Here is a 17,423-nt window from a genome sequence, read left to right on the forward strand (position 1 = left end):
AATTGAACAAGGTTTGGTTTGGTATCTGTTGTTGGTGTGGAGTGTGTGTTAAATTGTGGATCTAAGCTGTGGAGCCTTCAGATAATTCAGTAAAGAAATGTACAGCTGGCTTTGGCACCTCTCCTCCTGTTATCTGTTTGTTATCTAAAAAGAAAGAACTTCTCTTTGCAGCTTTCTGGGCCGTTGTCTCATCATGTCGTCCTGGAGAGTTCCGCTGTTTGTCTGGGGAATGTTTGCAGGAGGAGCTTTGTGGTACGCCGGCTCGTTTGCAGTGCAAAAGCCCATTTCTTCTGTGTTGAGTTTGTATCTGATTGTTGTTGGCTTTGTAAGCTAAACCAATGAGTTTATAGATGAATGGAAACAGCAAAGGACGGGCACAGGAAAATCTAGACATTTTAAATTCTTGTGTACAGTATTGACTATATTAAATCCATCGGCCTCTTTCTGGTTAAGGGTCATGTGACTTTGAGCATCACTCTTGTGGCTGGAATGACACCAGTGATGGGTCCTACAGCTGGAGACTGCAGATGGCAAACATTACCTCCATACCCGGAGTGGACCACACCACAGAAAGTCCATGGGGTAAACATTAACTTTATTACGTGGATTTGAGCAACTCTAAACTGATACAATGCATGGCAATGGCAAATGATGATGATGATGATGATTGTGATTATTATATTACAGGATCTAGCATTTGATGATAGCCGTTTTATTGCACATGCCCTGCACTGTTTATGCTCCTGGTGCACATTTGTTTTTTTACAGGAGGTGTCATGCATATTGATGGGGAACAAGAATCTAGTTTTCTCTCCGAGGCCATTTTAAAGTATTCAGTGAACACCCTGGCCGCTCTGGGATGCCAGATCAGGTAAGAAGCTTCCCCTCCAGTTACCTATACATGATGGAGGTACCTGCACAGTGAGTGTAGGCGCTGATACAAGACTTCATTTGATTCACAATCTGTGTTTGACGGGGGAATGCGTTTCAGCTTCTGGTACCATATCTATGATAAGGAGACCCAGGGGTCATCAAACTTTGATGTGAAAATGGAGAGAGGAGCCGCTGTGGAAACATTGCTGGAGATTTCTAAAAGTAACACAGCGGGTTGGGAAAAAGCCACAGTCTTCATCGGCAACCAGCCAGGAGGGTACAAGGTTAGTGTGTACAGAAACACAAAGATCTCTCTCTACACCAAATCTGACTATGATGAGGGCCAAGTGTATATTTTTGTCACTTAAGTAGACATAAAGTACAACTATTTACTTCTTAACATTCTATTCTAAATCTATTCAGAAGGCAGCAGGACAGTTTGAACCTTTTTCTTTCCACAGCTGCTGTTTTCCTTCACACCTCCCTTTTTCGCAAAGAAGGATGTGATGCTGGACGATATCACATTTGAGCACTGCGGGGATGGAGAACCCCCGGCAGGATCGGACCGACTCTCGTGCGATTTTGAAAAGGACACTTGTTCGTGGTATCATGACCACACTGCCACCCTGATGTGGAAGAAGAGCAAAGGAGACCTCACACATGGAGGGCCGCCGTCTGACCACACCACTGGGAAAGGTGGAACTCTAATTTTGACCTTAATCTAAACATACACAATACTACTCCACCCCTACAATCCATTGACCTGGTAACACCCTGATTGTACAGAGAATTTGATGATGTTTTGTTTTTTTATATAGGCTACTTTATGTGTATCTCGACTGAAAATCAGCCAGATCCTTCATCAGCAGCCAGACTCATCAGCTACCCTCAAGCTGCAGGCCGAGTCCTATGTGTCAGCTTCTGGTACTACATATTTGGCAGTAGCATCGGTGAGTACCTTTACTGTCCACACTGGAGGAAATTCATCAAAATCCTAAAAATTAAAGACTTCTTCGACCCTTTTGTGTTGATTGTCTTTCCTCTGCTTGGTGATCCCTTATTTCCAGGTTCTTTGAAGTTCATCACAAAGGGTCCTGATGAGTTAGAGACGCTTGTGTGGATCAGGAATGGTACGCAGGGGAACAAATGGCACTTTGCTGATCTTACATTCAGGAGTGAAACTCCAATTCAGGTATTCTTGATTTTGTGTTTGTACAATCACAGGTTCATCTGGTTGATATTCTTTATACCTACATGTCAATGCTCTCCAAGTTCATTATAGAAGCTGAGCTGGGTGGCAAGCGAGGGAGCATATCCATCGACGACGTGTGGATGTCCAGCAGTAAGAACGGCTCCTGCCCGGCTGAGAGGGAGTGCACCTTCCAGGCGTCCCTCTGTGGTCTGCAGCGCCAACCCTCGGCTGACTTCGGCTGGAGTCGGATCAATGGGACATCGCAGCCAGACAACTCATCAGGCCCAGCCGTGGATCACACTCTGGGGACTGCCCAGGGTCAGCCGCCGCTCCCAATGTGGACAATATCAATGTGATCAATATGAAAGTAACATGTGCATATATGTACGTTTAACTGCAGGTTACTACCTGAGTGCCGGGTTGTGGAGTCACCCTGCAGGGTCCATAGGCCGCATGGTGACAGCAGCCATGGAGTCCACACCTCCTGATGGGGAATGCTTAATGTTCTGGTACTACATGGAGGGAACAGAAGTGGGAAAGCTCAGTGTTTACATTCAGACCCCTGACAGCGCTGGAAGTGACACCTTGCTGTGGACAAGACACGGAGATCAGGGGAAACACTGGAGGCATGGAAGAGTGTCGCTTTCCAGCCCTGACACCACCTATCAGGTACCTGATGATACCTGTTATGCTAAAGCAACAAACATAGACCAAAATGATCACATAGGTAACAGAGTTGCCCTCTTCTTCTGAGTGACAGGTGGTTTTTGAAGCGGTGGTTGGAAATGGAACAGTGAGAGACGTTGCCATTGATGATCTCACTGTCCTGAATGGTGCCTGCCCACCGCCAGGTTAGTGAGAAGTGTGGAATTCAGATATAAAACTATAACATTAAGGAAGTGTTTCACTTGTGTGTGTGTGTGTGTGTGTGTGTGTGTGTGTGTGTGTGTGTGTGTGTGTTGTCCGACATGTCTGTGCGTTGTTCCTTACAGGTTTTTGTGACTTTGAGATGGATTACTGTGGGTGGGTGAACAGTCCCCCAGCAGAGACTGGAGTGGACTGGGACTTGCTCTCAGGGACAGCCAGTGGTCCTCTCATCCCATCAACAGACCATACCACTAACTCTCGTTTAGGTGGGTCACCGTGATGTGTTGACTCTGCCATCAACTCACATTGAATTTATTAATCTGAACACTGAACTCTGCCTCATATATCAATGTCTCTCTCTCTCTCTCTCTCTCTCTCTCTCTCTCTCTCTCTCTCTCTCTCTCTCTCTCTCTCTCTCTCTCTCTCTCTCTGTCTCTCTCTCTTTGTCTCTCTCTCTCTCTCTCTCTCTCTCTCTCAGGCCACTTTGCACTTTTCATGGCTTCTGAGTCAGAACGAGAGGAGATTGCCAGACTGGAGAGTGAATTCATGGACGCAGCAGACAGATCCTGCCTGAAGTTCTGGCATAATGCCCAAGGATGGTCAGTTGGTAAGGATCGCCTTGTCTGCTGTGTGAGGCCCTGGAATCTATATTAGAATGAACACATTTGTTCATATTTACAAACATATTTACAGCAGGATAAGATCATGCTGAATAGCTTAGAATCAGCATGAGGTCAGTTTATGTTGTGTAGTTTCAGTATAGTTTTGTTTGATGCTTCCAGGACCTTCAGACATTATATTGACAGTATTTGTGAATGAGACTGCTGGTCTGCGATCTGTATGGAATATGAGTGGATACAACAAGGACGAATGGATCCAAGAACGGGTGGAGTACAACGCCTCAGGCAGTCATCAGGTAAAAGGTTGTTATAATTATTACATAAAGTAAAATGCGGTTTTACTAAAATGGGATTCTCTCTGTCACAGATTATTTTCCAAGCCAGGCATCCACATTCAAAGGATGCAAGCTTTTCCCTGGATGATGTCCACATCATAAAAGATGTGGCTTGTGATGACATCATCCCAACCACAACCCCAAACCCAGCTACCACGACAACCACATCATCTGTCTCCCCTATGGACTGTTCCTTTGAGCAAGGTGACAATGAACATACTGACATTACATTACATTACATTACGGTCATTTAGCAGACGCTTTTCGTAAATCGTAAGCGCATTTCCTTCCTAAACCAACAGCTAAGAGCATAACTAGAGCTAGAGTAGAAGTGCAATAAGTTAGGTACTATGATGAATGAGAAAAAAGGACAAATTAGAAATGAAAGATTAGAAAACAAGAGCATCAGAAGAGCTAGGACAGAGTAGGTGATGTTCTAATAAGGGGGGATCCGGGTAGTGTTTCTTGAAGAGATGGGTCTTCAGCCTGCGGCGAAAGATGGGCAGCGACTCCGCTGTCCTGACATCAGTCGGGAGATCATTCCACCACTGAGGTGCCAGAACAGAGAAAAGCCGTGACCGCATCGATCGCAAGCAGGGGCCGCTGAGCGCCGGGGCAGCCAGTCGCCTGGAGGCAGCAGAGCGAAGTGGTCGGCCGGGTGTGTAGGGCTTGACCGTAGCCTGGAGGTATGAAGGAGCTGTTCCTTTTACTGCCCTGTAGGCTAGCACCAGAGTCTTAAACTGGATGTGAGCAGCTACAGGGAGCCAGTGTAGAGAACGGAGAAGGCAAGTTGTGTGGGAGAACTTGGGAAGGTTGAACACCAGACGAGCAGCAGCTTTCTGTACGAGCTCCAGAGGTCTGATGGCGGAAGCCGGGGCGCAAGCAAGGAGGGAGTTGCAGTAGTCCAGGCGGGAGATGACAAGAGCCTGGATCAGCACCTGCGCTGCCTTGTCGGTGAGGAAGGGACGAATCCTCCGGATGTTGTAGAGGAGGAATCTGCAGGAACGCGTCACCGAAGCGATGTTTGCCGAGAACGACAGTTGGTCGTCCAGGGTCACACCCAGATTCCTCGCAGTCCGAGTAGACGTCACCACGGAGTCATCTATGACATGTTAACAAACTTTCCCTGCAGTGATACTGACATACTGGCTTTATTGATTACATATTCCATCATGAGGGTTATGGATATGCTGGGGTTTTAAATGTCGTTTTGTAAAATAGGCCTCTGTAACTGGGACCAGGAGGTCAGTGATGACTCAGACTGGACTCTTAGCAGTGGGCTTCATGTGGATCGGCCATTGGATGGACCTCTGTATGATCACACTGTGGGAAATAATGAAGGTATTAAAGAGTGAATGCAGATATTGAACTAACACTGGAGAGAAGATCAGATGAGTCATGAGCACTAACCAGCTGTATTGTTTTCTGTTCAAAGGTTTCTTTTTATTGTTAAATGGATCTGGATCCAAGCATGCTGACAGTGCAGTCATCTCTGTTCTCATCTCCAAGCCTGCATCACCTGTCTGTGTTGGGTTCTGGTATTACATGCTGGGGCCTTCACTGTCCACCTTAAATCTACTGGTTCAGACCGTATGTACCCAAATATTTCTGAAGACTTTATGTTACACTTGTATTGGAATAAAATCAATGATTAAAATGATGAAATGCTTTGTTTTAGACCTCATCTGAATTGTTAGCTTGGACTCACCAGGGGAGCCAGAATCCAAAATGGATGAACGCACAAGTGACCATCAGCACGAATGGTTTACAGAAGGTAAGTTTTGACATATCCATTTGTGTGTCCACCCATGGAAGGAAACATTCCATGCTTCAGCCTTTTTATTTAACACAATTCACAGATGAAGTTCACTGGATACAGAAACCCCAGCAGCCGAGGGTTCATTGCCATAGATGACATCACAGTGAGGGAGGGAGCCTGCAGTAATCAGAGTGAGTGTATACTTGCACATTTACACTGCAAATCAGCATCACTATCTAAACACACATTATCACATCTTTGCTCTTTTAAACCTTTTTTAGAAGTGTGTGGGTTTGATTCCAGCCAGTGTGGCTTTGAGAATGATGTCAGTCATTTGGGTCTCTGGCATCGCCAAAGAGGAACAAAATCTAATGTGGACCACACATATCAAACTGAAAATGGTGAGTGCAGGTGGAGTATTATAGAGATGTGGAGAGTAGAGAAGGCTCATCCTCTCATAATTCACACAATGGAAAGTAAACAGTGAGCGTTGCAAACAGCTGTTTCCATCCTGCAGGTTTCTACATGACTGTTTTAAAATCAAATTCTATACTCAATGAAGTAGCTCAACTCATCTCGCCTGACTTCACCTCAGCAACAGAGCTGTGTTTACGTTTCTGGTGAGTCCAGTGTTACTGTTCTGTGTACTTTACTTATTATATACTAGCTTCAACACAGAGTTTTCCATTTATGTTTGTAGGTACTGGTTACCCGTGGGCTCATCTAATGTCCTTGCTGTCCATGTGCTGCAGAGCGGGGAGCTGAGTAACGCTCTTTGGAGCCGCTCTGGCGCTCCCTCTACAGCATGGGAGGTGGCAGAGGTCACTGTGTCCTCCCTTACAAGATTCCGTGTAAGATGTTTTGTGTGGGAATTCTCTTTCTTTCTGCTCGTCTGCCTCCAGTCTCTATGAGGCCCTGGCTTTAAACAGATCCATTCCCTCTCCAGATGGTGTTTAAGTCTATCAATTCTCCTGGAGTTAATTCTTCAGTGCAAATAGATGACGTCTCAGTGAGGGAGGGGGCCTGCACACCTGCGGGCAGCTGTGACTTTGAGTCGGGACAGTGCACATGGGTCAACGTCCATAAGGCAGATGGACATGACTGGGTGCAGGCCAACGGGCACTTCTGGGGTCCAGCTACAGACCACAGCACTCAGACACCAGAGGGTAAGAGCTGAAGATAACTTATCAGGATATAATTGTGCCCTTTTGGACTTATTTTAACTGAAGCTGCATGTTCAGAATCTGAGGTGTACTGCATTCATTTTTGCTGTATCACTTAATATCTTTTGTCATTTTTTTGGTTTGTTCTCTATTTGGTTTTAGGTCGGTTCTTGCTGAGTCCATTACAACCTCATACCCACAAAAGTCTTCAGTCACAGGTGTTGTCAGAGTGGATCCAGCTAAAGGACAACACATCCTGTCTCACCTTCTGGTACCAGATGGACGGCAGGTCAGATTTAGAAACAATATCACTAAATCTTCATCCTTCCTACATTATACAGTACTTGGAAATACAAAGGTGTTACTTGTAAGAAAGTGTGTCCTGTTTAGTTTCCCCATTAACTTCCTCAGGAAGTGTGCACAAATGTCACTGAGGCATGAATCACGCTTTCTGCTGGCCAAGAAATATTCTGTGGCATAGTTCAGCCCTGGAACTCTTTAAATAAAGTATATGAGCATATATTTGTTTAAAATTGTAAAAAAAAAAAAAAAGCTGGAGGAAGACGAGAAATACTTTAACATAATATTTTTTTATGACATTTACACGTATCTAACAGAAATATGGCATTTGTCCTTTCTGGTTCAGTGAATCAGGGACGTTGCGGGTTTACAGGCGTTCAGATCCAGCAGAGGAGCAACTGATCTTTAACAGGAGCAGCAGTGAGCCCAGCTGGACCCGATTCTCTCAGTCTGTCATGGAGACCAAACCGTTCCAGGTGCATCAAAACAGGCTGAGACACAATTTCATATTGATTCAAGTATTGATCTTTTAATAATATAATTCCCAACACTGTGTGCAGTTGCTGATTGAAGCTGAGTCCACTGACAGCGGCTTCATAGCCATCGATGACATCAGTATCACACCAGGTCTTTGTCAAGGTACCAGCATGTTTTTGCTTTTACTTCTGTGTTACATCACTGCAATTTGTGTGATAAGAAAACCTTAATCTTACACTTAATCTTCCTAAAGCAAATGAAACCACAGGATTTCCAGGCTGTTCCTTTGAGAATGGGACGTGTGGCTGGGAGGACGTCAGTGTGGGCCAGCGTCATTGGGTGATAGGGAGGAATGCGTCTGAGACTAGTGGACCCCCTGTGGACCAACACACACTGGGCACTGAGCGAGGTAAGACCCTACCCTGCCCTCACAAACATGTCACACACATTTAAATAGAAGAGAGAGATCCAGAGTCAAATAAATGTGTGTGTCCCTGTACTGCATAAATGTTAACAATATGTTAACATACTGAGATGGCTATTAAGTACATAAGTAGGAGGGGCTTAAATGAATACAGATGATGAGCAAGTACATCTAAGGAGTTGTGTTACTTCCACAAAAACATAACATAACAGACATGGCACACTTCCTTAAAATGTCTGCTGCCACTTCATATGTTTTGTTGCAACTCTGGTGGCATTGAAGCTGCTGTGACTGTAAACAGGTGAAATGACTTTGGTTCTTCCTTTTGTTCCTCTCTGGTTGTTCCAGGCTGGTACATGGCAGTGGAGGCTGAGCCTGGAGTTCACATCAGTCCTGCCGCCCTGCAGAGTCCCATCATGAAACAGGCCAGCACCTCCTGCACACTGAGCTTCTACTACCACATGTTTGGAGAAGGTGTGTGTTATGTGTCCGTCCACTCGCGCTGCATTCCCTTGCTCCCTTCAAGTGTACCTGAGTGCATGAACGCTGACTTCTCAGAATCACTTTATTTGCCAAATAAGTTTGCACTTGGGAGGAATTTGCTGAGTGTCACCTGCGCTCTTACAGGCATTGGAGAGTTGAGGGTGCTGCTGAAGGAGAGTTCCAGGTCCACTCCTCTGCTGTGGCTGTCAGGAAACCATGGAGATGTTTGGCATCGCGGTGAGGTGATAGTTGGTCGGACCCATCAGCACTTCACCGTCCTGTTCGAAGCCTCAGGGACCTTCAACAAGCTCGGACATGTTGCCATTGATGACATACACTTCTCTAACTGCACCCTGCCTGGTAGGCTTCAAGCTTTTACACTGATAAATCCCTTTTTTCCGCACCTGATTTACATTCACACACTTTATTTCAATGTTCTTCTCAGAGCCGCAGCCTTTGTGCCCAGCAAATATGTTCAAATGCAACAACAAGGTGTGTGTGGAGCACTATCGAGTGTGTGACTACAGCGACGACTGTGGAGACAGATCTGACGAGAGCCACTGTGGTAAGATTCTATTATTGAGCACCGTTTTATATTCACACTTTGATGTTGTTGACTATCTGCTTGTAACTTGTGGTGGTTGTTTCACTCTGCGGCTGCTTGCTGCTCATGTAGAGCAAACAGAGCGCTGCAGCTTTGAGCAGGGCCTGTGCTCTTGGGCAGAGAGTGAGGTGGACACCGCCGGGGCCGAGTGGACGCTCCGCCAGGGACAGGAAGTCTGGCCTGAGCACGGACCTCCCAGGGATCACACCCAGAACAACGACGCGGGTATGAGAATCTGAGACAAGAGGAGACCAAGTAGGTGCCATGATGATGAAGATGGAGCTCTGACTTATTATCGTTATAACCATTACTCAGGTCACTATGTTGTCCCTGGAAATCACCTGACTGAGGAGGGACAAACATCAGAGATCCTTTCCAAAACCTTACGACCAAACTCCAACTGCACTGTGAGTGGACACAGGAGAGACGATAGAGGTTCCATAAATCTCTATTCTTATCTTTTTTCCGATACTAAAGCTTGTGTATCCGTGCAGGTGAGATTCTTCTACTACAGCTCAGACGATACCGCAGCCAAACTGTCTGTCCGCTCCAGGACGCTACGGTCTGGCATTGATGACAGAGTGCTGTGGCTCAGGGAAAGATCACACAGCTTCAGCTGGCAGAGAGCAGAGGTCACCTTTGCCTCATCAACCAACAGCAAAGTCAGCGACACACACACACAAACACACATCTGGATTGACGGTGGACAATAATGGACGAAGCCAGTTGTAACTACTGCTCTGCGTCGTGTCTGTTTCAGCTTGTCTTTAGCTACGAGCGAGGACCAGAGCACAGAGGGCTGGTCGCACTGGATGATGTCTCTTTCTCCAGCCAGTGTGTGTTTGACCCCGACAATCAGGAACTGCCTGCCACGCCACCCACCTCTGCCCCAACCACTCCAACCGTCAAACCCTCCACCACACCAACCACACCAACCATCATACCCTCCACCACACCAACCACACCCTGTCAGGTTAGCCGTCAGCCAAATGAGCAGAGTCGTCACTGCATTACCAAAATAAAATCCCCAGAACCAAACCCCTGTGGATTTCCCTTAAAGTTCTTCTCCTAAACAAATTGTCTTTCTCTTCGTCGTTGTAGGATGATGAGTTCTTCTGTTGGCGGTCACCGGACAAAGTGTGTGTGAGAGTGCAGTTGCGGTGTGACTACCATCCAGACTGTCCCCAAGGGGAGGACGAGGACGGCTGTGGTGAGAGCCGCCTGTTGTTACATTTACTGCACATAATGTCTGATAACCGATACCTTCTAAAGCAATATACCACCTGAGTTAAACTGTATTGCAGTCTTGAATAAGTATTAGCCTTTAATCTTGATGTATCTGCACCCCGAGAGACAGGAAGTACCGACAGTAACGCTCTATCGGACTGAAAAGGGTCAAAGGTTATGTTGCTCCATTGACACTAACATGGCCGTAACCACGAGACAAAAGTTTCAATGAATGGTTCATTCTGTTATGAATGAACCGATGTTCTCCTCCCACCTTTTCACATCGATGTCGCGTTGCTGACGTGCACGTGCGCTTTCAGGTCCGTGCACGTTTGAGAGGGACCAGTGTGAGTGGCGTGACGCCGGCGATGGACGCAGCAGGTGGCAGAGAGAGAAAGCCAGCAACACCACACAGCCTCCCAGCGATCACACCACACACACAGGTGAAGTGGTTGATTGATTTATTGATTGATTGATTGAGCCAGAGAGAGATCTAACTCTTCACACAACAAGTTGAGAGCACATGTCCAAAGTGTGCCTCAAATGCTCTTAACCACATCCGTCCCTCAGCAGTTGTATCAGCACATTTCACTTTGTTAACTCTGCACGTGCTCCCCTGTTCTCAGGCTACTACATGAGGGCGAGTTTCAGTCAGGGGGCCGCGCTCAGCGAGGCTCGACTCCAGAGTCCCACGCTCTCCCCCTCATCCCCCTACTGCCAAATTCTGTAAGTGATAACCCTGACATCAAGGGACGGAATGAGGCTCATCATTACTCCTGTTTGTCTGTAAAATATTTGTTTTGATACATTGAGTTTGCTCGAAATTGCTCAATCCTCCCTCTGCCCCAACCCCCCTCTTCCTGCCACGCAAACCCCCTTCCCAATCCAACCCTCTCTTCTCCTTCCTTCCCTCTTTCCTGGGCCCAGGTTTCACTTCCACATCAGCGCAGAGAGTGCTGGGTCACTCAGAGTGCTTATGCAGCAAGCTGAGGCGAGTGAAGCAATCCTGTGGTCACGCAGCCATAACACCGTCTCCCACTGGACCCCAGAGTATCTGCCTGTGGGCCTGCAGAGACAGCCTTATAAGGTGCATTTTCACTATAAGAAGATCTGATACCTTCACATACTGGGCATTCATATTGCAATATCCCCATTCTGTCCACAAACTGTATGAAAATGAAGGTGAAAGTGAGTATATGGAGTCCTTCCATATGCTCTTATTTGTTTCTAGTCAATAATCCACTATATTGTTTCAGCAGAGGCCAGTACACAGTGTTTTGATGATGATCCAGCAATGCAAATCAACATTTTTGGGGACATTAATCCTTCTTTATACTCGTTTATTTACACTCTTAGGTTTTGTTCAGTGGCATTGGTGGAGATCATAACCTCGCTGTGGATGACATCTCTTTCCTCAACTGCGAAAAATCCTTCCAACCACCGGGTAAATGAGATTTCCTCATAACTGCATGCGTTGAGGCCTTTACATGACAGAAACCCTTGAGGAAACCTTGTTGTATGCTGGTGTTGCTTTTTCTCTCCTCAGCTCCGTCTGCATACAGCTGTTCTTTTGAAGACGGCCTGTGTCTTTGGCTGCAGGGGGCCGAGGATGAGTTGGATTGGCAATTGAAGTCGGGGCCCACTGAGACCCCCAATACCGGCCCTGCAGGAGACCACACCACAGGCAGCGGTCAGTATGATGCTACACTCCCTTAGATAAGAACTGCCTTTGTGAGAACTGTCTTTAATCAGACAAAATGGGTGTGACATCCAAACGTTACCAAATGTCAAATAATATCAATTCTATTAATTTCACAGGGAAATACATTCACATTGAAAGTTCCCTGCCAAGTGCACCGGGGAACGTGGCCCAGATGAAGACTTCACTGCTGCCACCCACTGGTGAAAGTGGCTACTGCTTCACATTTTGGTACCACATGTTTGGAGCCACTGTGGGTTCTGTAAGGATGATTCTACAGACAACTGATCCCCTGACGAAAACAGTGGTAAAGCACACATGTAGTTGAATAGTTAAACATTCTTGAGTGTATGATCTGAGCTGTTAAACCTTAATGCAAAGGCACATAAGGCTGCATTTTTCCACCGATGAATGAGTTCAGTTTGCAGCCCTCAATGACACAGGCGTTACTTCCCTTACAGAAGAATGTCTGTGAGGTGGATTGAGAAACGTATAGAAACCTATGTGTGTGTTTACTGTTATACATTTCACACAGTTGCGAAATGCGCGATTGCAAAATGACATTGATGAATGGCATACAGTATTTCACGTCTTTGCAAAAAAAAAAAAAAGTCTCCTCACATCCTCATTGTGCAGAGTGAATCAGCCTGCTGTCTTTCCTGTAGGTGTGGCAAAAGGCAGGAAACCAAGGGGATGAGTGGCAGCGCGTGCAGAGTCACATGACCTCACAGAGGGTCCACCAACTGATTCTGGAGGCTTCAGTGGGAGGAGAGGCGGGGGATATAGCCATCGATGACATCGCATTAATGAGTGGGCCATGTCCTGCCTCAGGTACAAAGGCTGATGAGAGAGTTTGAATCCGGTCTCCTCACACCCAGGTGCATGATTCAGTAAACCGGGTCTGTGAGGAGAGAGCCTGTAGATAGGAAGTGGAGAGGGTCTTAGTTTAGCTCGCACGTCTTTACTTACTTTTACTTACTTACTTACATTTGTAACATCCACTCTTGCAGATTTGTGTGACTTTGAAGAGGGGAGCTGTAATTGGCTGCAGCAGACGACTGATGACGCCGACTGGGTCAGAGAGTCAGGGTCCACCCCCAACCCCAAGACCGGACCAGACAGTGACCACACCACCAACACACATACTGGCCATTACTACTACTTACCCTCCTCTGCTACTGACCTGACCGGCCAGACGGGCAAAATGTCTTCACCACTGTATCCTGCAGGTGAGACGGTCAGCAATTACAAATATCATCATCATTTACTGCCAGACGTGTCTGTTCTGGTTCTACTCTTGTTTTCCTAAAATGCATCAGAGATCAAATTCAATACAATCTAAAAAATCACAATTCAACACTCAGATAAGGGAGCTTGCATCCAGCTGTGGTACCACATGTATGGTGAAGGCATGGGGACCCTGAACGTGTACCAGGAGAGTGAGGAAGGAAAGCAAGCTCTCCTCTTCTCCCAGGCCGGAGACCAGGGCCCCTTGTGGAGGTTTGCCCAGGCTTCACTGATGCCGCGGGTTCGACCCTACAGGGTGAGTCAGCTGGGTTTGTCGAGACACTAAAGTCTAATTCATGAATAAACATCTTGTTGCGGATGTATCATTCACCTTCTGCCTGCTACAGATCGCTGTGGAAGGTGTGAAGTCTGGACCCACGCATGAGGGCGACGTGGCGTTCGATGACGTACAGCTGATCGACTCGCACTGCTCGCCTCGGGGACACTGTGACTTTGAGAGCAGCATGTGCGGCTGGAGTAACCTGGGCGGAGGAGTGGACCAGGGGGACTGGCTCAGGGGAAGGGGGGACTCTCCAAACCCCAACACTGGCCCCAGTGTTGACCATACTACTAACTCAACAAAGGGTGAGGGTTGTAATTTCATAACACTGTGATGACATCACTCATACATTAAGATTCTCCACCTTTGACCTTTTTACGAGGGATCTTTCCACGTTTTCCTCCAGGTTATTACCTGTATGTGGACGACTCAGTGGGCCAATGGGGAGACTTGTCCTTCCTGATCAGTGAAGTGTTTCAGCCTGCCACTAGAGGGCATTGCATTACATTCTGGTACCACATGTACAGCCCTCATGTGGGTACTCTCAGACTCTACATAAATGACAGGTAACACTTTAATGAACCCAACATGAATGTAAGAACAAGTGTAACGCGTTCATTTTCAATCAACGCTGTCTTCCCTCCACTCGCTGTAGGATGATGCACGCTCTTGGCAACGAGGAGGGAATTCTGAAATGGATTGAGACTGGGGACCAAGGAGACAAGTGGCACCAGGCCAATGTGTTTATTCAACACCAAGAAGCATTCTGGGTAATAACGATGCGTCCTGGCTCATTGGTCCCAGTGTCTTAGAATCAAACTCCAGCAAAAACCTTAATCATCTTATTAACATAACAGTTTGTCATAAATAACAGAAGCTTTCAAACCGTCATTGACATTTCAATACAAAATGCAGTAATTTCCAATAATACTTTCAATTGTTTGCTTATGTTTCTGTTCAGCTTTTGTCTGAATTGATTGAATTTTCCTCTTCTTTTTGCTCCAGTTTGTGTTTGCGTACCAGAAGGGGATGAATACTGGTGGCGACGTTGCTCTCGATGACATCAGCTTCCATTCTGGGCCCTGCTATTCAGAGCCTACTGTTGACCCCACCACAGATACAGGTCAACTGAGTGACAATATGTATCTGCCTCACACATTAGAAGCATCTCATATGTTCTGCGCTCATTGTGTTTCCTATGTTTGCAGATATGTTGTCCACAGGCCTGGCAGTTGGTCTGACTCTGCTGGGCGGAGTCATCCTCTCTATCGTCCTATTCATGCTGAACAGGAAGTATTGTGCAACGTATGCTGTGATTTCATTTACAAGGAAAAAAGCGGTCACAATGCGCCGCCTCCAGATACCGTATGTGTTGACTCAAGGTTTTGTCTCTTAGGATCAAGCCGACGATTCTGAATAATGATGTGACTGACCAGAACTCTGTGTTTGACCTTTATGACTGCAAAATAGACGTGAGTACACTGGATGCAGTACCGGGCGTCTCCTCTGGGCTCTGTCGATGGTAAACATTACATCTGCTTCCTCACAGGGCACACAGCACGGAACTCGGGCTGACTTTTCCTTCTTCAACAACCTGTATGATCCCTCCCAGCATGCTCCTGGGGCTGCAGAGGGTTCCACTGAAGCTTAGGCCAAAAAATACTAAAAAGTAAACAAGTAATAGTGTCAGATAATGTGAAAATGTATATTTAACTGTATATCCTCATATCCCCATAATACCATCCATTTTGTAGTTTATTGTCTTTATGTACATTAACATTACAAGGGGTTAATGTTATTAGAATGTTAAACTATATATAACTATATATAACTATATATATGCATATTCTAAAGACAATTGACGCTTTATTGTAGCCCCTTTATAATCAAACGTCTCATTAGAAAATAAGTTTTTTTTATCAACTATACCACTTCATAAATAATACAAATGTATTTTTATTTTAAGCATCTCCATCTTTTCCAGCTCAGTAGAATCTTCAGAATCACGATTAAATGAATTGGTTTATCTGCCATGCCAGCGTCTTGACGTGTTATTATTTCATGAAACTGTACGTTTATTGATCTACCTTTATCTACCTTTAAAAAGTTACACTGAAACCAGATCTGCTGTAGAGCGTTATTGTGTGTGTGCAGGTGTTTTGAGGAAGTAAAAGGTAAATGATGATGTCAACACGTCCTGTGCACTCTTAGGTTAAATAAGAAGAGAAGCTGCACAAAACATTACAACGGATGGAAACTTTGAGGTTCATCTGACATTTAATTGACATTTATGAATTTTACTTGATAACTACTATCTACAAAAGTGCTACAATTAGGCTACAAAAGGTCTGGAGCTTGAGTGTTCCCGCCACCAGGTGAAACCTGTTGTGACAAACGACCTTGTTGAGCCGACGCACCTATGGAACAGCGTGTGACTAATTAGAGGCCAGGACATAAAAGCACTGGTCTGGTTCTTGTCATTCTCATTTCCTCTGACATCTGTTCGGTGAGCAAAGACGCAACAACAAATTAAGCAACAATGGGACTTGACATTGAGACACTGCAAGCTGGAGATGGTAAGCCTTCCACTTCTATCAGCCTTAGGATCCAGTATTTCCTTCTCAAATAGATTTAATCTAACCCTTTACCTCTTCTTAGGAAAGACCTTTCCCCAAAAAGGACAAACTGTGACTATGCACTTTAATGGTATGTCTGGAAACGAGATGCTTTGTTCATCAAATTGTTTCTGTAATTTGCAGTAAAAGGCTGCTGTAAAGCTTTTTTTTTTTTTGTGTGTGTTTGTTGACCAGCCATGCTAGCAAATGGAAACAAGTTTGAAACCAGCAGGAACGAACAGCCCCGCAAATTCAAGCTTGGACTGGGTGAAGTGATCCGTGTTTGGGATGAGACGCTTGCTCAGGTAAGGATGGATTTATAGAGAATACAACGATACTGTTCAGTCAACTGAGATCCTTGACATGCATTATATGATTTCACTGCGTCCATAGATGAGCGTTGGCCAGCGTGTGAAGGTGACCTGCACTCATGATTATGCGTACGGCACTAAAGGAAGATACCCATTGGTCCCACCCAGTGCAACTCTCATGTATGATTTGGAGCTGCTGGAGGTGGAGTAGCAAAGCTTCATAGGCTTTGAAATTATATTCCCTGGAGACATTCACAACTGTAAGGTGGTAGAAGTTTAGTAGTAGGCTGTTTAGTGTAATGCAGCCAGTCTTAAGCAATCTAGTGTGACATGTCATTTTTAGTCTCAACATCTTGACCATGCATGTACAAAGAATCCTGAATGTTGGCCTGAATCCAATCAGCTTCAGACCACTCTGTAGTAAGGTTCTGGTCAGATCTAGTCTTGAAATGCGTTTGTCTTGTACTCTTGATTGTTCCTCAGATGTAAAATAAATTCAAATTTTGACATGAGCATACAATGGCCAAATGTCTTGTTTTTGAGGCATACTTCCTGTAGCACTGAGTCTTTTAGTTTAGGGTAGCTAAAACCAATACAACTAAATCAGTTTGGACAAGTCTCTCATCCAGACCACCTGGTTTCACGTAAAACTTTACATTTGACGCCAATCGCCCTCTACTACTCGGAAAGGAAAACAAATCCAGAACTCGACTCCTGCTTTGATTCAAGCGACATCTAGTGTTGAATGTTGGTATTAGTTAGGGGAAACGACTTGCTGCTCGTAATTTTCACATTTGGTGCTACTGTAACGCGTTTAGCTAAACCGGTGCCGCACTTTCGTATCCCCTTTTGAAGAGCGGGAAACCTCAAAGGAAAAAATGCCGGACACAGCGATGCATTGTTGGCA

General features: G+C 45.6%; 3 protein-coding genes and 3 long non-coding RNA genes across 6 annotated transcripts; all 6 read left to right on the forward strand.

Moving 5' to 3' along the window:
• Window positions 1-1,534: 1,534 nt before the first annotated feature.
• Window positions 1,535-2,045, forward strand: LOC142996549 (uncharacterized). Its single transcript, XR_012961764.1, has 3 exons — window positions 1,535-1,569; window positions 1,692-1,823; window positions 1,941-2,045. It is a non-coding gene; the product is annotated as an uncharacterized LOC142996549 (long non-coding RNA).
• Window positions 2,046-2,127: 82 nt separating this feature from the next.
• LOC142996120 (apical endosomal glycoprotein-like) lies at window positions 2,128-3,212 on the forward strand. The gene is made up of 4 exons (XM_076147009.1): window positions 2,128-2,383; window positions 2,466-2,734; window positions 2,826-2,916; window positions 3,058-3,212. The coding sequence occupies exons 1-4, from the start codon at window positions 2,128-2,130 to the stop codon at window positions 3,210-3,212; spliced, it is 771 nt and encodes a 256-aa protein (XP_076003124.1).
• A 2,359-nt stretch (window positions 3,213-5,571) lies between these two features.
• On the forward strand, window positions 5,572-6,241 carry LOC142996544 (uncharacterized). Its single transcript, XR_012961763.1, has 4 exons — window positions 5,572-5,661; window positions 5,747-5,837; window positions 5,928-6,047; window positions 6,164-6,241. It is a non-coding gene; the product is annotated as an uncharacterized LOC142996544 (long non-coding RNA).
• A 743-nt stretch (window positions 6,242-6,984) lies between these two features.
• Window positions 6,985-7,738, forward strand: LOC142996537 (uncharacterized). Its single transcript, XR_012961762.1, has 3 exons — window positions 6,985-7,098; window positions 7,456-7,585; window positions 7,670-7,738. It is a non-coding gene; the product is annotated as an uncharacterized LOC142996537 (long non-coding RNA).
• Window positions 7,739-7,852: 114 nt separating this feature from the next.
• On the forward strand, window positions 7,853-15,459 carry LOC142996128 (apical endosomal glycoprotein). Its single transcript, XM_076147023.1, has 25 exons — window positions 7,853-7,995; window positions 8,359-8,484; window positions 8,638-8,853; window positions 8,939-9,058; window positions 9,170-9,322; window positions 9,413-9,504; window positions 9,592-9,759; window positions 9,858-10,070; window positions 10,199-10,307; window positions 10,645-10,767; window positions 10,951-11,050; window positions 11,252-11,411; window positions 11,681-11,768; window positions 11,871-12,014; window positions 12,143-12,330; window positions 12,689-12,854; window positions 13,034-13,252; window positions 13,388-13,566; window positions 13,658-13,895; window positions 13,997-14,156; window positions 14,246-14,360; window positions 14,596-14,713; window positions 14,799-14,895; window positions 14,987-15,062; window positions 15,140-15,459. Exons 2-25 carry the CDS (start codon window positions 8,367-8,369, stop codon window positions 15,239-15,241), a joined length of 3,462 nt encoding a protein of 1,153 aa, XP_076003138.1. The 5' UTR covers window positions 7,853-7,995; window positions 8,359-8,366; the 3' UTR covers window positions 15,242-15,459.
• A 614-nt stretch (window positions 15,460-16,073) lies between these two features.
• LOC142996701 (peptidyl-prolyl cis-trans isomerase FKBP1A-like) lies at window positions 16,074-17,024 on the forward strand. Its single transcript, XM_076147723.1, has 4 exons — window positions 16,074-16,166; window positions 16,249-16,296; window positions 16,401-16,510; window positions 16,599-17,024. Exons 1-4 carry the CDS (start codon window positions 16,130-16,132, stop codon window positions 16,725-16,727), a joined length of 324 nt encoding a protein of 107 aa, XP_076003838.1. The 5' UTR covers window positions 16,074-16,129; the 3' UTR covers window positions 16,728-17,024.
• Window positions 17,025-17,423: the final 399 nt, after the last annotated feature.

The sequence above is a fragment of the Genypterus blacodes genome, unplaced genomic scaffold, assembly GCF_046128005.1.
Source record: "Genypterus blacodes isolate CSIRO-AG114 ecotype Tasmania unplaced genomic scaffold, CSIRO-AGI_Gbla_v1 ptg000005l_1, whole genome shotgun sequence".
In the NCBI taxonomy this organism is placed as follows: Eukaryota; Metazoa; Chordata; class Actinopteri; order Ophidiiformes; family Ophidiidae; genus Genypterus; species Genypterus blacodes.